Consider the following 24,928-nt stretch of genomic DNA (forward strand, 5'->3'; position numbering starts at 1 on the left):
TGAACAATAGAGGATCCGACAAGTAGCAATTCATTGGCAAACGGTTCAGCATGTACCCTGCCTCCTGCCTGATAATAGCTGAGAGAGGCTCTCCTGCACCCTTCCTGAGGAAAACCATGTCAGATAATAGATGGATGGATCGATCCTTCAGCAGAGGGTGAGTGTTTAGATCATCTTCCCCACGGGTCTGAGGTGTTGGGTTCAAATCCCAGCCCTACCCGCGTGGTATTTGCCAGTTTTCCCCATGCCCCTGTGGGATTTCTTTGGATGCTCCGGTCTCCTCCCACATCCCCAAAACATGGATGGTTGGTTAATTAAAGACTCTGAATTGCCTGTAGGTTTGGATGTGAGCCTGGCTTGTTACTTCTTTTTCTTTGCCCTGCGAATGGCTTGCCAACAGTCCAGAGTACACCCTGCCTCCTGCCTGCCCTCCCACGACCTGAGTGAGGCTAAGCGGAGCGAAAGATGGATGAATACATGAACTATACAAACGGAACATTAGAGCCACAACTCCAATTTTGCTTAAAAAATATTTAGATAAGTGATCCATGATATAGGCGGCATGGTGGCGCAGCTGGTGAAGCATTGACCTGACAGTTCTGAGGTCCCGGGTTCAATCCTGGACCCGCCTGTGTAGAGTTTGCATGTTCTCCCCGTACCTGCGTGGGTTTTCTCCCGGCACTCCGGTTTCCTCCCACATCCCAAAAACGTGCAACATTAATTGGACACTCTAAATTACCACTAAGTGTGATTGTGAGTGCGGTTGTTTGTCTCAATGTGCCCTCCGATTGGCTGGCAACCACTTCAGGGTGTACCTCACTTCCTGCCCGTTGACAGCTGGGATAGGCTCTGGCACTCCCCGCGACCCTTGTGAGGATAAGCAGCTAAGAAAATTGATGGATCCATGATATAGTTGACGGTGCTTGGTTACTTTCCACCACTTGGATCAAATTTTTATACTAAAGTCTGAAATCATGTGGTATGAACAAATGTAACACAGATCACTAACCACTCTTTGATCTCAATGGGCCTGGCATGTTGACTTCGCAACAAGGTTGAAAACCTGCAGGATGCTGAGCCAGCACCACTGAAGTAAGAATAATTTTATTGTGTTGTTTTTCCATATTTAAAAGATGTTTCGCAATAGCTTCGTATATGTTTCGCAATAGCTTCGTATATGTTTCGCAATAGCTTCATATATGTTTCGCAATAGCTTCGTATATGTTCGCAATAGCTTTGTATAACCTAAAAGATGTTCGCAATAGCTCTGTATAACCAGCGAAGTCATAAAAGGATGTTTCAACATAACATATGAGGTCGTGCAACGCCATCTGTTGGTAACAAAGAATAGTGTGGCGTTAGGCGGGCTGAATTGGCCACTCACCCCTCCTTCCGCACACGCTTAGAGTATAAAAGGAGAACTTTGGATACTCTCGGTAGAGTCTGCTGCGGGTTGCGTAAGGACGCCCAGCCGGTATTGAAGGTCGCTCTACCGGGAGTGTTGGCTCTCCCTCCTATTGGCGCACGGTAAGAGCTGGATATTCTTCTAAGAGCTGGTTGGATATTACTTAGCTTCATACCACGTGATTTGTGCTTGTGGTTGTGTTACCATTTCTGTGTGGGACCAATAAAGTGCCAATTGTTGGTAGCCAGAAGTGTGTCTTGTCTTCATTTCTGAGTGCCTATCTCCAACAAAAGTAAGTAAGTATCTTTCGGCTTGTCCCTTTCGGGGTTGCCACAGCGTGTCATCTCAGATGAACGCACATATATATGTTTGGCACAATTTTTACGCCGGATGCCCTTCCTGACGCAACCCTTCTCAGGGAGTGGAGGCCCCAGTGGGATACGAACCCACAACCCCTGGTTTACCAAACCAGTGCTCTTACCGCTGAGCTACAGGGCCTCCCCTGCCTATCTCCAACGATCCTATTAAAATTTGATACCGAACTCCTGAGTGAGGTATCAGAAATGTTTTAAAACATTTTTGGCGTTGTCGGCAGGATCGCGGAGAATACATTCAGAAATGGCTTGTTGCTTTAAGAGCAAAACTGTGAAGGAGGCGGAAGTGGCCTCAAGTTTTAAGTGTAAAACGGTGAAGGGAGCGGAGGTGGCTCCCAACGTGGATGGCGTCTCCGACTGGGAGAGCCTTGGATTTGAAGAAATAGGGAAACTCCTTAGACGGTACGGGGGACGCCCTAAACCGTGGATAGGATAAATTCCCTTGGCAACTCCACCGCTGCTACAGCGCATGTTAAGCAGGGTGGATGTGAGGGACTAAGCCCCGCTGGGTGGCGTCCGAGAGATGTTGTGGATTTTTGCCAAAGCCTGGAAGGAAAGAGCAAAGGCTTTGGATAAAGTGTGCGCTTCTGAAATGCAAAAAGATAAAACGATAGCGCAACTTAAAGAGAAGATTAAAGCGCTTGAATCTGACCAAGCTAAAGCGCAGAAAATCTTGGAGAAATCAGTGGCTTTTATTTCTTCTATGGTGCGCGAGAAAAGTAACAAAAGACCGCGTCGCATCGACCCAAAACCCAAAGGTCCGCTCCTTCGCTGTGGCACTCCAGGAAGACTGGGAGCCAGAGGGATGGAATGGCGACGTATGGGGGGATGGCGACATGCAGTATGGCGGGGAAATGAAACCTCAACCGCTGTACCCACAGCTTGGACATCTCCAAGTTAAACCCATCTCGCGGAGACGGGAGGAACAGCATGTTGTCTTGCCCGTCTTTGAAGAACAGCGAGATGAGAATAATGTTCCTATAGTTGATAGGGAAGGAAACCCTATAATGAGGCGAATAGAACAGCCTCAGCCGCCACCCAGAATGACGATAACAAAAGAGGACTTCTCTCAGCAAGAGATAGCCCATTTAACATCCAAGTATCGACAAAAGCAGGGAGAACCAGCTGATTCTTGGCTCAGGCGGATGTATGAGGAAGGAGCTGACGCCATAGAGCTTGACTCAGAGGACTTTTTGCGATTTGGAGGATTGAGTTCAGATTCTCGAATGAATGCCGAGTTCCGTGCAAACGGGAGAGCAATGGCGGTAGGTGATTCTTTTTCGCTATTTGCCTTGTATGCTATGACAGCACAATCTGTGTATCCAACGTGGCATGATTGGCCCGAGATCAAAGGGCCTTGGGTAACCATCCGCGACGCAATTCACAGGATGGGGAGATTGTGTACGCGCGAGTCGATATCGCGAGCGGGTCATGCTTTTATTGATGAAACAGCAGTGCCAAAGGTGCTGCGTGATGCAATGATTCGAGACGCTCCCCCTCACTACAGGTCTGCGATACTTACCATTTTGTTAGGAGCCGTCGGTAACAGCTTCAGTGACGTGAAAACGCGCTTGTTGGAGTTGGCGACTTTGGGAGATTGGGGAGACACAGTACATCAGCCTCGCCCTGAGAATTACAGGTCCGAAACAGATGGCAGACAACCGCGCGCGAAACCGCCCGAAGGCGGGAGTAGTAGGCGGGAAATGTGGAAAGCACTCATTGCAGCGGGAGTACCGGCAGAAGAAATTGACGGGCTACCCACAAGTGCCTTGGCTGCAAGATGCAAACAAAGGGGATTGAAGGTAAGCTGCTTGAGCAGGGGATCAAAGGGAAAATCAGAAATTGCTCAGCTGGCCACCATCTTAAAGGGAATGATGACGCCGGCAGCTCAACCAACAGCCCCTCCCTTGGATGCATTTGAGGATGAAGAAGAGGAAGAGGAAGATACAGACTCGAGCGACGACATGCTAGTAGAGACAAGAGGCCCCAGTTACGTGGCTGCCGTCAGAAAAGGCAAGGCCAAGGGAAAAGGAAAGGGGAGAAGTAAAGATCGAAGGTCCAAAAGTTTGGATCATCTTAGCTAGGATAGAGGTCAAACTCAGATAACCAGGCAGAACAAAACTTCACATCGATGGAACATAGGGGATATCCGGTCCCATGTTCCAATGGAAATTTATTGGGCTAATTCGGTACAACGTGTATCTGTATCTGGTGGTCACTCCAGTACCAGAGTGGATAGTTGGAATGGACATTCTGGCTGGAATGACACTGTATTTACAGATAGGAAAATTCCAATTTGGAACTGAAATCAACATTCAAACCATTTTAGTGGGGAAGGTGAAAATGACCCCGTTTCCTATCCCTGAGGCCACCGAAACTGTTTGCCAAAAACAATACAGAATTCCTGGGGGACAGGAAGAGATTGCTGCCACCATAAAAGAATACTTAGAGGCAGGAGTTCTGAAGACAATCACAACTAAGTGGAACAACCCCTTGTGGCCGGTGAGAAAATCTGACGGCACTTGGCGCATGACGGTAGATTACCGACGATTGAACAAACTGACACCAGCACTGACGTCAGCTGTCCCGGATGCTATTAGCATCATTGAGAGGATACAGCATCACAGTGGAACATGGTATGGAGTGATGGATTTGGCCAACGCCTTTTTCACCATACCTATTCCCGAGGACAAAATGGAACAGTTTGCATTTACCTGGGAAGGAAGACAGTACACCTTTACTCGTCTCCCCCAAGGGTACCTGCATAGCCCAACGATATGTCACAGGATTGTGGCAGAGCACCTAGCGGAAGTACCGGTGCCCCGACACATGTTGGTGTCACATTACATCGATGATATCATGATACAGGGAAACACTGAACCGGAAGTGAAAGAATGGCTGAGTAAAATCATTGAGCAACTGAAAGAGTCTGGTTGGGAAATAAACCCTGCTAAAATCCAAGGACCTGCCCAGACTGCCAAATTTCTGGGGATAATTTGGAACAAGGGGGAAAGAGAGATTACAACCAATGCAAAAGAAAAGGTGGCGAACTTCCCAGGTCCACACAGCAAAAAGGACGCTCAAAAATACATTGGGCTCTTTGGGTTTTGGAGACATCACATTCCCCATTTGGAACAAATTCTCCAACCCTTGTACAAATGTACTAGGAAGAAGGAGGATTTTGATTGGGGGCCTGAACAACAGGCATCGTTTGAATTGGCAAAAGAGGCCATTCAACAGGCAGTATCTTTGGGGAAAATGCAATCAGGACCTGTGGAGCTGCAGGTGTCTGCGTTAAACGACTACGCAAATTGGAGTTTGTGGCAAAAGCAGGGGAAAATCAGAAAGCCTCTAGGCTTTTGGTCACGAAAACTGACTGACGCAGGGATAAAATATACTCCCTTTGAAAAACAACTATTAGCATGTTATTGGGCGTTAGTAGAGACGGAAGCACAGACAGTAGGTCATGAAGTAATAATGAGAACTCATATTCCTTTATTGACCTGGGTGATGAGTAATCCCACCACCCACAGGATAGGGACTGCACAGGAGGCAAGCATCATAAAATGGTATATTTCAGAGCGAGTGAAACCAGGAATAAAGGGCGTGTCGATGTTGCACGAGCAAATTGCAGACGTTCCCGATAAGGATGAGGTCCCATTCGAGGTGAAGCCTCTGGAAGAATCCCCGGTGAAAGCTGGAAAAAAGTGGGATGAATTGACCGACAATGAGAAACAAAATGCCTGGTTTACAGATGGTTCTTGTCAGTATCATGCTGGCAAGCGAAAGTGGAAAGCTGGGGCGTTCAATCCACAGGCAGGACAGTCCCTAGAAGAAATGGGAGAAGGAAAGAGCAGTCAGTGGGCTGAGCTAAAAGCTGTGCACATGGTAATAATGCAGGGAGGACCCATGGGAGCCCACCTGTATTCAGACTCATGGTCAGTGGTACAAGGACTACTAACATGGATGCCAACATGGCATGCTACTAATTGGAAGATACACAACAAGGAAGTGTGGGGCAAAGAACGATGGGCACAGATATGGGAAAAGGCAAAGGAAATTCCCATTACTGTGTCACATGTGGATGCACACACTAACCGTACAGATGCGGAAGCCCTGTACAACCAAGCCGCCGACCAACTAGCAAAAATCATGGTGGTCGAGCGAGAGTCGAGTCCAGGCCTTGCGAGGTGGGCGCACTACAAGGCAGGACACTGGGGCGTTCAGGGAACACTGCAGTGGGCAAGAGACCGGGGAATTGATTTAAAATTGGATGATGTCAAAACTGCAATCATGAATTGCGAGGAATGCCAACATCACAAGAGGGGAGTCCCGCAACATGTCCAAGGACAGTTGCATAGAGGGAAAAGTTCAGGACAAATTTGGCAAATGGATTTCATTGGCCCGATGCCCCTATCAAAAGGGTGCAGATTTGTGTGTACTGCTGTTGACACCTTCTCAGGAGTATTGGTGGTACACCCTTGCAAACATGCCAATCAGAATAGCACCATCAAGTGCTTGAATTTGATTAAAGGGTATTATGGAACACCCATCCAAATACAATCAGACAACGGAAACCATTTCACAGGAAATGCGGTGCGAAAATGGTCTCAGGAACAAAACGTGGAATGGATTTATCACATTCCATATCACCCACAAGCTGCAGGATTGATTGAACGCATGAATGGGCTATTGAAGGAAACGATGAGGAAAAATGCTTCTGACAGAACCCTCAATAAATGGCGAGAACAATTGGAGTTGTTGGTTGAACAACTCAACAACCGACCGGTGGGATCAGGAGTGACCCCACTGATCCGGATGATCTCCAATCAAGAAACGGTAAGCACTGAGGGAACCATTAAAATGTGGAAAATAGATCCAAATGCGGAAATTCCGGTAAGAGCCACGCCAGGCTCTGCTGGACTGGATTTGCGGACACTAAATACAAAAACCATCCTCCCACAAGAAATCCAAATTGTGAGAACAGGGTTGGGACGACAATGTCCGAAAGGGACATATGGTCATGTTCTACCAAGGAGTGGTTTATCCCTGAAAGGGTTAACCATCCAAGCAGGGGTAATCGACGCGGATTACCAAGGAGAAATTGGAATAATATGGTTTTTACACATGGACGGAGAGTGGTTTGAACCAAAAACCAACAAAACATTTAAATCAGATTTATGTGACTTAACAGACCAAGGGTTGGCTTGCAGATTACAACATGCATACTCGAATCTGTGCCTAACCGACTCAGAGGTTGTACTTTGTGATTGGACTAGGGAGCCAGCCAGAGAGATGATGTGGCAAGTTGGACCGCATACTCTCTGTGTGGCTACAACACAAAATAACTCACAAGTACCTTCGGTTCCTTTTGTAGGATGCCTTCGAGATGTACATATATGGCGCTGGGGAAACATGACGTATCGTTTGACCAACTATTCGGAGTCCCGCAGGTTGACTGCGGTCCAGTGGGAGGTACTACGCTCCCCCTGGTCAGTGTCTCTGGAACGATTCAAATGCGCATTGGAGAGTTCTACAGACATCCAAAAACTCATCGAGTCACATGCGTCTAACATTTCCAGTCTCATGGTGTCAACTCTGGTAGTAAGCGGGGAAGTAATGCATGCCGCTAAATTACTACAACAGGCGTCAGCTCATCATTGGTGGGACATCTTCACAGGAATGTCCTCCACTGCACGTGCTACTTTCGTGCCACCCTTGATCGTGTTAATGATTGTTGTTTGTGTGCTTACGCTATGCAATATGGGAACTTGCTATTATGTGCGACGCATCCGGCTTGAGGTAGAGAGGGAAATATATAATCGCCTATAATCAATGGGACCAATAAAGTGCCAATTGTTGGTAGCCAGAAGTGTGTCTTGTCTTCATTTCTGAGTGCCTATCTCCAACGATCCTATTAAAATTTGATACCGAACTCCTGAGCGAGGTATCAGAAATGTTTTAAAACAACCAGTGAAACAATGTGAAACCCTTTATTGGCATTAAAGTGTCGATCAAGTGAATCCTATCAACATTTTGCTGTTTTGCTGAGAATATGAATAAATATTTAATATGGATAATCATTTCAACTGTTTTACACGCAAATCTGTCGCTTTCCCGACTGGATCCTATATTTATTTCTTATAAAATAAATATTGAAGCCAAGACAGAATAATGACCTATCTTCTTTGATTTAACATTATACAGAATCATTTTCATCCCAGTTCATAAAAACGGAAAGACCTCTCCCACGTAATGTTCTTGACCAGCCCGACCTCTTCGCTGCCACCATGGGGGTCACCCAGGCCCTCAATAACCCCTCCCCAAGTGACTTCAATGCCTCCTGCTGCTGCTAATAATTACAACAATAATCATTGCAAGAGATACATTCTTAACAGACAAAGGCAATCCATGTAAGAAAATGCCATAAATTACAAACACACCCAACTGGGGGGGTTCACGCTTTTGTCTATCAAAGTAATCCTGCCCATTTGTTCATATTTCAAATGATAGGTCATGTCTGAATAACAGAGTCAGGCCACAGAGAGAAAAATTGTCAAGGATGCTTTCAATAGATTGGGACTGAAGTGTTTCACAATATTGTATTAGAAATTATTTGGAGAACAAATACACAGTTTGATTGGTGCAATATTTTGCCATTTTCCCACTGTGCCCACCCGTAGTCACTCTCCAATGAAAAGATCGGTCAAGCCTTGCGCATTGTGGCTCACATCCGATGTCGGGGCAGGCATTTATGACACAAAGTAAAGTGGAAACAATACATAGTTTCAGACCCACAAATGAGGCATCAAAATAGAATTACTGATATCTGAAATTCAAAATGAACATTTTTGCTCAGAATGGTGAAGTCAAAAAATAACCCTGACAATTTTCAAAGATTAAGTTCAGTTGCTTATTCACTGATCTGGAATGATAGTGAACTCTGATTTTGAGGCGCTTCATTCATTTTTATTAAAGCATCACATTTTTTTCTTTAAATGCATTTAATTCAGAAGATTTAATCTACCATTTTTCACTTTTTAAATGAAGTCTTTTCTATTTTGAACAGATTAACACACTTATACGGAGGCTAAGGTGGACAGGCTTGAGAGGACCAGGAAACAGAGAGAAAGACGAAAAGCAAACTGAGAATGCAAGCAGCTGTTTGTCACGGCTTTTCATCAATGATTTTGTTTTTCTTAAAACTAATTATATGAAAGTTTTTTTGATTTCAGCTTTATGCATTGACTGAAATTGATGGCTGTGGACCAATGGTTTAGTGCAGAAAAAATATAAATTTTGCCGCTGCCTGACCCATTTGTAAAAACAAATGCCACGCCATAAATCACACGTGATATTGTACGACCCGCGAAGGCAAATGAGCTGTGCCAAATTCCATGATTTTTGTTAAAATTTGGATCAAAATTTCAAATGGTCATATCATAAATGACAATGTTGAGATTTTACTATCTTTTTTTTGTGTTATCAAACTCCAACAATAGTTGAAAAACCCATGACCCTTGATTTCTAATTCTGAAACGAGTTCATAAATTTTATGTGTACATTTTTATAGTTTCATAACAGCCCTCTGAGGAAACCATAGCTACAGTGTGGCAAATGAGAAAATGAGTGTGACACCCCTGTGATAAACTAATGTGATCTTTAGAAATCATACGACACCAAATAAGGACAAGGACGGGAACAACAGCATGAGCAATAGCACACAACAGCAAATGAACACGATGTATGGTTTGTGTGACGTCACAGCACCGGAAAGAGACGAATATCTTGCAAAAAGCAGAATGCGCATTCTACATCGTATTTTCTGATTTCATTGCATCTCTGCTATATAAGTACATTAAAATGGCAGATGTGGTTTATAAAGAAGTTCTCGAGAATCAAGAAGAAAATATATCTTTGTGATCTGACCTTCAAAGAAGACATTTCAGGTGAACATACCTAAAACATCATTCCGAACTAGCTTTGAAACCACAAGCAAAAAAAAAAAAAAAGACAACCGAGCTAGCCAGGAGTTGAACCTAGAATTTTCTGATCCGCAGTCAGACGCAGTATCCATTGCGCCACTATCCCTACATATGTCCTGCACCTTCTGCAAAACCATGTGGACAATTTTTTCTGTCCCACGGTCAAATAGCAGCATCGAAAAAGGCGACTGAGGGCCTCTATACCTGCAGTAACCCAGAATTGAACAAGCATTGCCTGGCAACAACGCAGAGAACTAACCACTACGTGATCACAGCTGTGGAAACTGCCACAAAAGTTTTCTGTAAAAAGCTGTTGGCTGCAGTGAGAATGTTTAACGATCCAGGACTGACCCGTTCAGGGTATGGCTCGTCAGATTGTCTAGTGGTAAAGATTCGGTGCTTTCATTGTCATAACCCAAATTCGTCACTTGGTTGGGAAACGCAAATCCTTAAACTTGTTAAGTCATGTGTTGTTCGAGAATGACAATTTTGTGGGTTAACTCGCTTTTTTTTCCCTCTTTTAGCGCAAGTAGCAGGGGCGCTGTGACCAGCCTGTGCCACCAAGGCTCGCGGGGAAGAACCACTAATCTAAAAAAAGACTGGATAGGTCATTGGCCACTATAGGTGAAGTCGCCAGAAGCAGATATCCGCCATCTTGATACTCCCAAAACAAGCATGCCAACCTGTGCAGCACAAAACTGTGTTAATCGCCAGTTTCGTGGCTGTTACATTCCAAATTATGCTGGAGTATGTTGGGCTGAGTGGCAGCAAGTCTACGGATTTCACTTTTTGAAGGTAACTTTTTTCTTTCCCTGTTCACTTCTGAAAAATCTTGACATTAGGACTAGCATCTGGAGTTTTGCTGCAACCTCTCTTCCTGCTTTGAAGTGCTGAAATAGTGTGGATATTCAAATGGGGAGGGGGGTCGCATTCATTTGGTCTACTTGATTCAGTTCCTGGGGCCTTCCTGGTTTAATCAATATACATCTGTCAGAAATTTGGTCCATACTCTTCGAAGGAATGCTTTTATTTCACATCGTGCGTCATAGCGTATTTTGGGAAGAGTTAACATGTCACGGGTATCGGGCCCTAGGTAATATGCAAGGTTTCTCGGTAGTCACGGTGTTATATGTCTTTCCTTTGCACTTAGCCTTTGTTGGTTTCTTCTTCTTCTTTTCCTTTCGGCTTGTCCCATTAGGGGTCGCCATAGCATGTCATCTTTCGCCATCTTAGCCTATCTTCTGCATCTTCCTCTCACCACATCCATATACCTTCTCTTTGGTCTTCCTCTCGCTCTTTTGGCTGGCAGCTCCATCCTCAGCACCCTTCCACCAATATAATCACTCTCTCGCCTCTGAACATGTCCAAACCATCGAAGTCTGCTCTCTCGAACATTGTCTCCAAAGCATCCAACTTTGGCTGTTCCTCTAATGAGCTCATTTGTAATCCTTTCCAACCTGCTCACTCCGAGCGAGAACCTCAACATCTTCATTTCTGCCACCTCCAGTTCTGCTTCCTGTTGTTTCTTCAGTGCCACCATCTCTAATCCCTACATCATGGCCGGCCTCACTACTGTTTTGTAAACTTTGCCCTTCACCCTAGCAGAGACTCTTCTGTCACATAACACACCAGACACCTTCCGCCAGCTGTTCCAACCTGCTTGGACCCGTTTCTTCACTTCCTTACCACACTCACCATTGCTCTGGATTGTTGACCCTAAATATTTGAAGTCGTCCACCCTCGCTATCTCTTCTCCCTGTAGCCTCACTCTTCCCCCTCCACCTTTCTCATTCACGCACATATATTCTGTTTTATTTCGGCTAATCTTCATTCCTCTCCTTTCCAGTTCATGGCTCCATATTTCTAATTGTTCCTTGCATGCTCTCTGCTTTCACTGCATATCACAATATCATCTGCGAACATCATGGTCCAAGGGGATTCCAGTCTAACCTCATCTGTCAGCCTATTCATTACCACTGCAAACAGGAAGGGGCTCAGCGCGGAGCCCTGATACACCTTAAATTCTTCTAACATACCAACGGCACATCTCACCGCTGTTCTGCTGCCCTCATACATGTCCGATACTATTCTAACAGAAACTTATGACGTCGTTTAAAATGAATGCCAACATAGTGGACCAAAACATGTTGATGTTTTAAGCAGAGCCAGATACTTGGAGAAATTGGACATCGGCGGCAAAGATCCATGTGAATTTCAAGCAAGCAAGTGGAGTCTTGAAGGCTACCCTGACATTACATGTCCGACATCGTTAATTATCTCGTGAATTCTGTGAGCGCATATACCCTTGATGAACTCAAGGCTTACGAGTCTCGATAAGCCTACAATGACTGTAAGTGGCTGGGTTCAAGATGGACAGCAACGGGTGATCGATAGTCAGTGTGTAATGTGATTGGCTGGCAACCAGTTCAGGGTGTACCCCGCCTCCTGCCCATTGACAGCTGGGATATGCTCCAGCACTCCCTGCGACCCTCGTGAGGATAAGCAGCTAAGAAAATGGACAGATGGATGGCTGGAGAAAAGAGAGTCACCACCAACACATCCAGGAGAAAGAAGTCATCAGGTCTTCATGAGGAAATAGAAGAATCATCTTTATTTTCATGAATATGCATGCATTTGTTGTCTGCATTTTACTCATCATAGTGAACACACACACTTTTTGTGGAACACACTGGAGCATCTGGGGAGCAGTTCAGGGTATGTCTTGCTCATGGACACAACAGTAGTGAGTTTGGGTGGGGTCTTGAACGTACTGTTGTTTTCCCCATGGTGGCAGTCCACCTAAACCATTGGTCCAGGACCATTAATTTTGGTCAATGTGAAAAGTTGAAATCACCAAAAACATTGTCAAGCAATTTGTGTGAAGATAAAAAAAAAAAAAATCATTGATGAAAAGACTTGGCAAACTACCCACATGCTGAGTTTGCACATTTTCTTTCACTTGAGAGAGTCTTGCTGCAAACCTCACCTCTTGGGGGCCCCACCTCCCACTTCACATCTCAAGTCCCATCCTGCAGACCTCAACCGCCACTGTCTGGTAGGGAATGAAGTATAATAATTTTGTTTAATATTTCACCTTTCACAGAAACCATATTAAAACCAAAAATGTATTTTCCTCCCTGTCAGGTTCACCAATCAGACATTCATTAAACAGGACAAAAAAGGAAGCAAAGACACCAGTTCAAGTCTCGCGAGGAGAGAGGAGAGGAACTGTCTCGTACAATTCACCACTGCACTCTCTGATTATCCTCTCCTCAGCACCTCTATTCATTTAGTTTTAAGACGCCCCTTATTTACATGGATGTTACAAAAGGTAGACGACAACCAAAACAGTTTGAAACAAGGTGTAAATGTTTGTTCATGTGCGTGTGCATGTGTGGAAGATTGCTGAATACACGTGTGGTCATCATTTCTTTAACAGGCAGCAGTTCTAACAGTTCTGATGATTAGATGTTTTTGTTCTTGCTATCTCCTGCTAGGAGGCTGGCACGTAATCTAGGGCAGAGCAAAGCATTTCTTTATTGGAAGCAAATGTATGATAATTATGATCACAATTATTCCTACATTTCCCCCGTTTATCCTACATTTGCTCCCACGTTTTCTAGAGCAGAGCAAAGCATTCTTCATTGCAGGCAGAGACAGTAACTGAATTAGAGCAGAGCAAAGCATTTCTTCATTGCAGGCAGAAACAGTAACTGAATTGGAGCAGAGCAAAGCATTTCTTCATTGCAGGCAGAAATAGTAACTGAATTGGAGCAGAGCAAAGCATTTCTGCACTGCAGGCAGAAACACTAACTGAATTGGAGCACAGCAAAGCATTTTTTCATTGCAGTCAGACGCTGTTACTGAATACTATTTACAATTTTTTCTACATTATCCTCCTGTTTATCCTACATTTGCTCAAATCCTTAAATCATCTAATAGATCACCCTTTCAGCTTACAGTCAGAGGAAAATATACCACTAATTACTTGTAATCTTCTGGATCAGAGAACAGGTCTGGAAGAGAAGTCATAACGTCATCATCGTGGTCAACAATATCACTGTCATTACTCTGTTGTGCCAATAGTTGATATATTTCTGCCAATTTTGAATTTGTCGGGGCAATAGCAGTGGTTTTAAGTTGGTTAAGTGATGCCTTTATGCAGGGAATACAACAACATCCACACAATGCAAGAATAGCTGCAAACAGCTATAGAAACTAGGACAGAGAACACCAAATTTTTAGATTTGCCAGTTTTTTGTTTTTATTTTTTTTCTTCCACCACTCAGACCTGGCTGATGTATTTACACCAGAGTGCTCCTTCCTCTTGTGGTTCAGGGTGCGGAGGGCTTGAATGGTCCTTGTGCATGACCCATCAGGTGCTGTGATATTTGGAATAAACAACACTGGTCACCGAACATTGAGCAGTCACCACCCTTCTCGGCCAGGAGCATGTCGACCGCTATGCGGTGCTGGAACATCATGAGTGAGGTTGCAGCTGGTTGTTCCCTTATGGTAATAAAGCCTGCTTCCATATAATTACCTAGTTTCTGTACATTGCAATGTATGCAGTTGATTCTGTCAACATTTTTATTCGGGGTTATCCATAACAAGATGGATTCCCATCCTGCAGCAATCTCGTTAACCAATTTATACTCATCTGGTATGGCGTTGGGATGCCATTTGCATCAATGTATGTCAGATCTCCATCTTTCCAAGAGGACCTTCGCCTTCGGGAGAACCCAAGGGGAGGTCCAAAGATGGATGCGGCCAATTGTATTTCCTCTGCTTTGGATGGAAACACAGTCACAGATAAGAGCAGTGATACCAGTGTACACGTTCCTGCTGCATTTATCAGTGTGTCGTACAACTTTTGACCAACACACCACCACAACAAATCGCTGCATGGGAGCAGTGGGGCAGTTTGCAGATGGACATCATGACACCATGTTTTGTTGAGACTTCCCACCTTAAAATCTGTCCCTGTAAAGCTAACACAGGAGAAATTAGCCAATGCAACATTAGTAGAAAATATCAGTTTATCATTTACTGCCTTAGTTGTTGGATAAACACTCCATTTCTAACAAGTGGTGTTGGGAGTTGTTTTAGTCATTACCTCCAGGGTACACTGTGTTGGGATTTCTGTTGGAATTACACGCATTTGTGGCCCAGGGCCCATCCATGTGATCTAAGTATAGCTTACATTGTTAGCTGCATTCTACATTAATAACAACCAGTCTTGTTTCCTATTTAAAAAATGTTCCTCAGGCCTTTTCGGTTAAAATACTCCCTCCATAGTATACGTATTCTTTTGTATGGCATTTGGGTTTAAGGTAGCATTAAATTGGCAAATGGTGAGAAAAAAGTGGGGTTTTTCATTTAGCATAAGCCCCAGCAATTAGACTCTGCCAAGGAATTGAAAAAGTGCTGAACTGATTCACTGGGAGGCACACATGGAGTCCTCCTCTCATGCCTCCCACATAGTTGTTTACCACAGTTATTTGAAATGAGGTTGCGCCTCTTTATCTTATGTGTGGTCGCCATAGTTGACTGAGTATAATTATTGGTTCTGTTGTTATATATTTTTGTCAGCTTTAAAGGTGTCCAAAAGTAGCATATGAACAAAAATATCATTACGGCTGTCAATGTTGCAGCCCAACATGCTATCATATTATTTAGCCATTTTGAAGTCATATCGACCAAGTCACCCCTAATTGAGTGTCTTTTAAATCTTCACCAGCCTTCAGGTATTTTCAGATACTATAAATCTGCACCCACTGTATCCTGGTCTTTGCTCATCTTTCCCCTTGGGTGACTCAGCTGAGATGACCTTTTACAGTGTGTAAAGTGTATCAACGTGTTTCTTTCTGCTATTTTGTCCATGTCATTCAGCTCTTGCTCAGTCTACGCCAGTGTTTGGGTAAAACTGCATGGACAGTAGAGGTTAATTCATAAACAGACATAGGATGAATAAACAAATGGCAGTAATAAGGTTATTAAAGCACAGTAAGTTGTTACTTTTTTTTTTTCTGATGGTGTAGTACAGGGATGTCAAACTCATTTCTCTTGCGGGCCACGTTGTAGTTCGGGTTTCCCTCAGAGGGACATTTCGAGTGAAGGCAGCGTGGGATTGATTCCCGCTCAGTGATGGTGTCGACATCTGCACTGTGACTGGCTGGCGACCAGTTCGGGGTGTAGTCTGCCGCTGCCCGAAGTTAGCTGGGATTGGCTCCAGCTCTCTCTCCGAATAAATGCAGAAGGGTTGCGTCAGGAAAGGCATACGGCGTAAAAAAAAAATCAAAAAGACAGTTACTGCCGCACCACCATGACAATGGCACAAAAATGGCTTTACACATCAATGCTGATAAAATTCCAATTTGTTTCTAGTCCTATCAAATTGATGCATGTGAAATTTCCGAGTGACACGCCATTAGAAAACAGGTTTTTTTTTGTTTTTCAAGAGAAGTTAATGGATACACAGAATCCCCCAACTTTTTTATTTTTATTTTTTTTGCATTTGTTATCAATTAATAGCATTGATATTATCTCTCGATCTATGCGAACAACACAATCTTTTGGACACGTTTTTTTGTATGTAGTTATCCAATTTGTTTTGTACCACTCTAACAGAAAAATGAAAATAAAGGGTTGCGTTTTTATCCAACACCCAACAGTAAAATTTAACTGTTTAGTTGCCATTATGACAGCAGTCTCACTCCCATGTGTAACTGGACTACAGCGACCTTGGCAGTGGGAGAGATCAAACAAGCCCTACAAAAGTTTTTTTGCATAGAAGTTAAATCCATGGATCATGTAATGCCTTTGTACCAGGGCTACCATTCCCCCTGTTGAGACCTGAGACTTCCCATGGCTCAAGATTGCCGCCCACTTAAAAATGTTTTTGGTAGAATTTTTTTTTTTTTTTTTGTATCTGTGCTGAAATAATTCCCATTTTGTAATGTAGTACCTTATTTTTTCCACATTTTTAGTTCTGCTGGTAAGCTTTGTTGTTGCATTTTGTTTAACACATCATCTCAAAGTATGTCTTCATTGGTTACATGGTCAGCTAATCCCATAAAGGTTTTGGCTGCTGCTTCTTTTGCTATTTTATCTGTAAATCCATTTCCTAATGATTCTTTGTCTGTATTTTATGTGTACTGCACATTTACATATGGCTATTTTTTTTTAGTAATTGAACTGCTATGAGCAAATTTTGTAGTAGCTCTGCATGTGTCACTGTGTTCCCTGTAGTTGTTGCTAGTCCTCTATTTTTCCAGTATTGTCTTTGTAGATTGTGATACCACCGTGAATACAGCAGCATCTGGTCCCAGATTGTTTAAGACTGTCCAATAAGATATTGTCTGTACAGTTCAGTCGTCCCAATCCAAATCAGGTTCTTTTTCTGTCCAATCAGGAACATTTCGTACTACCAAAACAAATTGTGCCAAACTCTCCCACTCCTGTTGTAATGACGTGTGTGGTGGTGTCCATTCCTTGTGTAGTGCATTTAGTTTGTCAGTCAGTCTTGTTCCTGTGACCACGACTGATATACCATCTGAGTACAGATAATCATGATTTTGTCTGGTGTGGGCTGTTATAAGTTTATCTTATACTACATAGTCACATGCAATGAGTCACTTCCTACGTCATTTTGTGGTTGTTCAATCACGTCTTGAGCTGTTTGCAGCAAGAAATCTCCTGTTCTTGTGGGAGGTTTGTTTGGAATATCCAAGGTGTGATAATAGAGCGCTGGATTCCTATTTTGTAAGATATTTAACTGTCCTCCCAGTAATTCCTTTTTTTTCTTTTTACTTCTATTTTTCCTGTCAGACAGGGAATTATGCCCAGTCCTAGTTTTAGAAAGGCATCTCTTCCCAAAAAACAGACAGGGCAAATTAAAACATTGCATTTTGGCAGCATTAGTTGTGACATTTTTGATGGGGAGATGGCTGCTCTCTTCCTCATCTGTGGCCACATTTATTAAATGTTTCACATAAAGCTCCATCTTTTTCCAATTTTATCCATTTATGAAAAAGCTTGAGCGAACCACTAGAGCGGCGCTAAAAAAAAGCTCAAGAAATGTGGGTTGCCTCCTCCTGGTCTTGTGAAATGATTCTAAAAACATTGTCAAATGATAAGTTTTGTGTCTCCTTGGTCTCGGCGCATGATTCTCACTTTGGGTGCGAGAGGTCCCGGTTTCAAATCCTGGACGAGCCCCTATAAACGCTCTTCCTTGACAATTTCCCATTGTCACATGGTATACTATGTGTCAAGAAGGTTAACACTGTTGCTCCTTGGTCTTGTGCAGTGGTGTGATTGTTGAATGCGGCTCTTTGTCTCAATGTATCCTGTGATTGGCTGGCAACCAGCTCATGGCGTACCTCGCCTCCTGCCTGTTGACAGTTGGGATCGGCTCCGGCACTCTCTGCAACCCTCATGAGGATAAGTGTCAAAGAAAATGGATGGATGAGACTGAAACATATAAGTTGAGAAATGTGGAAGGAAAATATCACAAAGAGACATTTTCTCGCCTGCCTTGAGCCCGAGCAAGCTCTGGTATCTCCGATAAGTCATACAGATCTTTTCATCTCCACCAAAGCATAAGCAGTTCCCTCAGCCTCCGACTTCCCTACTGGGTCCATAACCTGTTCAACCTCACATGTGGAGTTTGCATGTTCTCCCTGTGCCTGCATGAGGTTTCATTCCGGGTTCCTCCCACATGCAAAACTTAGTAGTAGTCTTAGTCTGAATTGTTCTCTTTGTGAGCTGCTTGCGTGTCTTGAAGTGTGACCCAGTGACACCTGGGAGGCGATGCCCCCCTGCCGACCTCAAGCTGATGCCCCTGAACACTGGGAAGCGATGTCTCCATCCTGGCCTCAGCGTGTTTCCTTTCTGATCTTAAGCAGATACTCCTCAACACCGGGAGGAGATAACGCCCTTTTACCGCAGGAGGATACCCCCAAATGCCATAAACATGTCTTTAAACAATGCCATGCCTTTTCTCTTGTGGGTTTATCAGGACACTCTTGCGGCCTTGAAGAAACATGTACCTTCGTGTTTGTGTGCTGTTGGTGAAGCCATCTGTGTCAGCATTTTCACTGTGTAACCATGGAACCCTTTGACCTGAGAATGCAATAAAAAAGAGCAGACAGGGACTACCACCACTGCCGTCTGAGGTAGCGCACTCTCACAGTGTGTTCTCCGTCTGTCCCGTGCACGAAAAGACAATCTTGGTTGGTTTGAGTTCACTCTCTACAATCTTCAGGCTTGTCTTAGCTGTCTTTCTAGGAATATCTCTGACAGTTTTATTTCAATTCAAAAAGGGAAACTCAAAGAAATGCACTGCATACTGAAATATTTCGTGATTCTTTTTATTCTTGTATAATTTTGATGATTATAGCTTACAGCCAATGACAACTCCAAATGCACCACTTCTAGAAATAAAAATATAACCGAAACCAGGGGTGCCCAGACTTTTTTATCCCAAGATCTACTTTTCAAGCAGCCAGACGCTCGCAATCGACCAGGGGGTGACATCTTTTTTTTTTTTTAGAATGACCAATGATGAAATAGAATGACAAAGATGACAAAGATGACAAAAATGCAAAACATATTTATTTTAAAGTATACTGAGGATTCATTCTGTGTAAATGTATGTTTGTGTGCCTTGCATCACCGTATGAGCCAATATTGCACAACATGACATAACTAACTAAAAAAACATTTTTGTAACTATCTGAGTTCATTTGGCTGGCGGTACTGTGGTTCAGCTGGGAACGCGTCGGCCTCATAGTTTTCAGGACCCGGGTTCACTCCCGGCCCCGGCTGTGAAGTTTGCATGTTCTCCCTGGGCCTGCGTGGGTTTTCTCCTGGTACTCTGGTTTCCTCCCACATACCAGAAGCATGCAATATTAATTGGACACTCTAAATTGCCCTAAGGTGTGATTGTGAGTGCGGCTGTGCGGGTGGAACCTGCCTCCTGCCCATTGAGAGCTGGGATATGCTCCAGCAATTCCCCGTGACCCTTGTGAGGATAAGCGGCTAAGAAAATGGATGGATGAGTGCTTCTCTTACAGGGAACTAAGCATGACAGTCTCCTCGTTAGTATAGTGGACAGTGCCTGTCACGTGGAAGACCGGGGTTCGATTCCCCGACGGGGAGTTAAATAAAGTTGACTTCAGCTTTTCATGGGGTTCTTCTTTGCGGAAAGCAAGCAGAGCAGCTTTGTTTCCAAACAGGACCTTGAGCATCTTGGGCAAAAATCTCAACTAATGTAGTACCCAACTGAATCTGTTGCTTGCGTGATGTCTGTCGGCAGGACCACCAAACCACCTTGTAAGCTCGCATTGCCCATGTGTTCAGGTGCAGTTACTCATGGGCAGGTGTGCAAAACAAATCGTGAAACACTTAAAACATTCTCGGACAGCACGATTGTGAAACTTGTTAGACTGTTGGCATCACAGTTCTTGGGACAGAGGTTCAAAGTAGGAGCAGTCATTATATTCGCTTAATACATGTGAGGTTCCTGCTTGGGAACAAGGTTGCTCTGCTTGCTTTCCGCAAATAAGAACCCCACGAAAAGCAAAAGGTAGCATTATTTAACTCCCCGTCAGGGAGTGAAACCCCGGTCTTCCGCATGACAGGTGGAGATACTGTCCATGAAACGACCCTTTGTCTCCCTATCCTGGCCAACAGAAGCCAATATTCTCACGGGATGACCAGCTCAGAACCACAGATGAAAAAGAGTCGGCATGTTCTCTGAGCGAGTTTTTTCTCCGGCCAATCCGGTTTCCTTCCATGCCAAGAAAACATCAGTGGTCGATCGAGTGAAGTCATCATCATCATCATCATATTTAAATATTCACTGATTTCTAAATAAAAGATTGAAAAACTTCAACCGTAAATGAAAACTGTGAATGAAGTGTGCAGTGCTGTACACGAATGGATTTAATGCTGAAACTGAAAATTGAAGATTATTTAAAAAATATTCAACTAAGTTCCTTAAACGCTGAAACAGAAAGGGACACAACTTTCAGATTATTCTACTTCGTTCCCTGCCTGACGGTGGCGGTTGGGGTCTGCAGGATGGGACTTGAGATGTGAGGTGGGGGTGCTGAGAGGTGAGGTCTGCAGTCAGACTTTCTGGAGTGCAAGAGGACCAGGAAACCGATTGAAAGAAAAAGTCAACTGAGCGTCCAGGCAACTGTTTGCTACTAAGACTTTGTTGTTTTGTGTCTCAAGTCAACATTAATCCCAATCCAGTGTTGCTTTGATTTCATATTTTAGCTTGAATGTAAATTTAAGTTTACATCTAAGTTTAGTCACTCCTGAATACTTTTTTCTTCTGTTAAAAAAAACAAAAAAATCTCTAAATTAGAGTTTCATGTTTCATCTTTCACCAGCACAGTGTGGTAGTTTCCATAGTGTAGTGGTTATCACGTTCACCTCACATGCGAAAGGTCCCCAGTTTGAGACCGGGTGGAAACAAGCTTTATTGTCAAGGACCTGTTTTGGTTTTTTTTTGCTCATGTTGTATATCTTAAGGAGAGTGGACATTTTCATAGATTAATACTGCTGATGTGTGCCTGGTACTTGTTTCAAAACTGGGTGTGAGAAAGGACTTTACGGTTGCGCCTGTAAGAGCATTGGCCTCGCAGTTCTGAGAACCTGGGTTCAATTCCATATCCACCAGTGTGGAGTTTGCATGTTCGTCCCGTACCTGTGTGATAATATCGTGGTTCATACTCTGTGTTGTGGCTCCAGCAACTCTGGTTCAAATCTGAGGCACAGCAGGACCAAATCCGTGGAGTTCTTTTTTTTTTTTTTTTTTTTTTAGTCCTGAGGTTTGAAATTTGCGTGGAACAGTGACAGTCCTTAAAATGGGCTTTGGTAGGGCTTTAAGCCACCGTGAGGCAAATGGTGCAATGGATAACATGTGTACCCAAATGAAGCCTTGCAGCCAATTTCTACACGGTCCAAAGCTTCATGGTGGTTTATATGCACTATGGTGTCATCAAGCGGTCGGGAAGCCCACGAGGTCAACGGTGTTGAGAAGAAATTGGTTTGAATGTTCTTGTTACTATTTGTAAAAAACATCTTGTGCTCTCAGGATAATTTAGAAATACTAACTTTCCCACAGTGGAATTGGAAATAAATACACAGTTGCAAATGAGGAAATGATTATTCATTCTTGCTTTATTTTATTTGTAATCATTATGGGTGAGCCATGAAGACCTTTCTCATTCCTTTAAAAATCAGAAATGTTGAAAAACAAATACATCTAAAAACAGTTGCGATTTTCCAAACTCTAGTCATTTGTTGAATAATTGACCCCTCCGTGGATATTGCGCAATCCTCGTCACTGACCAATCAGAGGCCAGAGATCTGCATAAACCAAAGCCCGTTTTTGCTCCCGCCATTTTCTCAGACAACATTGCATGGTCCAGTATAGGTTTTGTTAGCGTTTTATCCCATATTTGGGTTATTTAACAATAGATATGGTTAAGAGGTGTAGTCACGGACTTTGTAATAGTGACGACAGGTATTCTGAAAGGCTAGTTGGTGGAGTTCGATTCGTACCCTTTCCGAAACCGAAGACCCAGTACGAAAAATGCCTTCGATGGATCAAATTTTGTGGAAGACCGCATCATCAACTAAATCCATCTAATATCAACCGGAACACATATGTTTGCACGAAGGTATGCCCTATATTTAATTTTCAATACATGTCTCATATAAATGAATTCGAAGTTCTTCGCGAGCATAACACTGCTACGTGTGAACGATTGACACACTTATTCTTTGTTGAGCGATATTTAGCGATGATCGGACTGCACAAACGTGTCGGTTTCTTGCTGGCTCGCGGCCGAAGCTTAACCAGACTGTGTTTGCACGAAGATATGCCCTAAATGTGATTTTTAATACACGTCTCGTATAAATGAATGAGACGTTCTTCGCTAGCATAACATTGCTACGTGTGAATGATTGAATGAAATCAGAAGCATGGCGTCTCTCTCAGTTCAGAGTGTATTGTATTTAGAATCTATAATATATCGTTGATTTGAATGAAATCAGAAGCATGGCGTCTGCACGTCAAACAATGTATTGTATTGTATTTGCCATTTTTTACGAATTGTTTATCTTACGACAACGCACGTGGCGTGATGTCACTTCAGGAGGCGTGGTTAAGTGCCCTGTAACGGAGGGGTCAATTTGGCTCTCATTTCAGTAGTTTAATTGCCAAATGCATCCATGATCAGGAAAATGAAAAATACATTTTGGAGCAATTGGTGAACTAATGCAGCCCTATGGGGGCACAAACCAGTGCAATCTGTAGGCCGGTCCCAAGCCCGGATAAATGCAGAGGGTTGCGTCAGGAAGGGCATCCGGCGTAAAAACTGTGCCAAACAAATATGAGCGTTCATCTAAAGAATCCCATACCGGATCGGTCGTGGCCCGGGTTAACAACGCCCGCCCCCGGCACTGCTAACCTGCAGGGCGTCGGTGGAAATTCAGCTACTGTGGGTCGAAGACAAAGAAGAGGAGGAAACCGGATCCAGCGTCAGAAGAAAAAGAGGAATGCACAGAGCCTACAACTGAGTGTAGGGACTTTGAATGTTGGGACTATGACAGGAAAAGCACAGGAGTTGGTTGACATGATGATTAGGAGAAAGGTTGATATTCTGTGCATCCAAGAGAGCAGGTGGAAAGGTAGTAAGGCTAGAAGTTTGGGAGCAGGGTTTAAATTATTCTACCACGGAGTAGATGGGAAGAGAAATGGAGTAGGGGTTATTTTAAAGGAAGAGCTGGCTAAGAATGTCTTGGAGGTGAAAAGAGTATCAGATCGAGTGATGAGACTAAAATTTGAAATTGAGGGTGTTATGTATAATGTGGTTAGCGGCTATGCACCACAGGTAGGATGTGACCTAGAGTTGAAAGAGAAATTCTGGAAGGAACTAGATGAAGTAGTTCTGAGCATCCCAGACAGCGAGAGAGTTGTGATTGGTGCAGATTGTAATGGACATATTGGTAAAGGAAACAGGGGCGATGAAGAAGTGATGGGTAAGTACGGCATCCATGAAAGGAACTTTGAAGGGCAGATGGTGGTGGACTTTGCAAAAAGGATGGAGATGGCTGTAGTGAACACTTATTTCCAGAAGAGGGAGGAACATATAGTGACCTACAAGAGCGGAGGTAGAACCACGCAGGTAGATTATATTTTGTGCAGACGATGTAATCTGAAGGAGGTTACTGACTGTAAAGTAGTGGTAGGGGAGAGTGTAGCTCGACAGCATAGGATGGTAGTATGTAGGATGATTCTGGTGGTGGGTAGGAAGATTAAGAAGACAAAGGTAGAGCAGAGAACCATGTGGTGGAAGCTGAGAAAGGAAGAATGTTGTGCGGCCTTCCGGAAAGAGGTGAGACAGGCTCTCAATGGACAACCGAAGCTCTCGGAAGACTGGACGACGACAGCCAAGGTGATCAGAGAGACAGGCAGGAGAGTACTTGGTGTGTCATCTGGTAGGAAAGGGGAGAAGGAGACTTGGTGGTGGAACCCCAAAATACAGGGAGTCATACAAGGAAAGAGATTAGCGAAGAAGAAGTGGGATACTGAGAGGACTGAGGAGAGGCGAAAGGAGTACATCGAGATGCGACGTAAGGCAAAGGTAGAGGTGAAAAGGCTAAACAAGAGGCATATGAAGACATGTACACCAGGTTGGACACGAAAGAAGGAGAAAAGGATCTCTACAGGTTGGCCAGACAGAGGGATAGAGATGGGAAGGATGTGCAGCAGGTAAGGGTGATTAAGGATAGAGATGGAAATGTGTTGACTGGTGCCGGTAGTGTACTAAATAGATGGAACGAATACTTTGAGAAGTTGATGAATGAAGAAAATGAGAGAGAAGGAAGAGTTGAAGAGGCAAGAGTGAAGGACCAGGAAGTGGAAATGATTACTAAGGGGGAAGTCAGAAAGGCACTACAAAGGATGAAAAATGGAAAGGCAGTTGGTCCTGATGACATACCGGTAGAGGTATGGAAGCAATTTGGAGAGATGGCTGTGGAGTTTTTGACCAACTTATTCAACAGAATACTAGCGGGCGAAAAGATGCCTGAAGAATGGAGGAAAAGTGTTCTAGTTCCCATTTTTAAGAACAAAGGGGATG

General features: G+C 43.8%; 1 protein-coding gene, 1 long non-coding RNA gene and 1 other non-coding gene across 3 annotated transcripts in view; 2 read left to right on the top strand and 1 right to left on the bottom strand.

Moving 5' to 3' along the window:
* Positions 1-1,562, top strand: part of LOC133493848 (uncharacterized) — a 5,116-nt gene extending 3,554 nt beyond the window's left edge. Inside the window, exon 4 of the long non-coding RNA XR_009793199.1 lies at positions 1-1,562. This exon is cut by the window's left edge and continues 833 nt beyond it. This is a non-coding gene — a long non-coding RNA (uncharacterized LOC133493848).
* A 4,007-nt stretch (positions 1,563-5,569) lies between these two features.
* LOC133493800 (gastrula zinc finger protein XlCGF57.1-like) overlaps positions 5,570-24,928 on the bottom strand; it is a 42,423-nt gene continuing 23,064 nt past the window's right edge. Inside the window, exon 5 of the mRNA XM_061807618.1 lies at positions 5,570-5,607. Coding sequence (XP_061663602.1) covers positions 5,585-5,607 — 23 coding nt within the window. The 3' untranslated portion in view covers positions 5,570-5,584. The remainder of the gene's footprint in view (positions 5,608-24,928) is intronic.
* On the top strand, positions 21,179-21,251 carry trnav-cac (transfer RNA valine (anticodon CAC)). The gene has a single exon. It is a non-coding gene; the product is annotated as a tRNA-Val (tRNA).

This window comes from Syngnathoides biaculeatus, chromosome 20, assembly GCF_019802595.1.
Source record: "Syngnathoides biaculeatus isolate LvHL_M chromosome 20, ASM1980259v1, whole genome shotgun sequence".
NCBI lineage: Eukaryota > Metazoa > Chordata > Actinopteri > Syngnathiformes > Syngnathidae > Syngnathoides > Syngnathoides biaculeatus.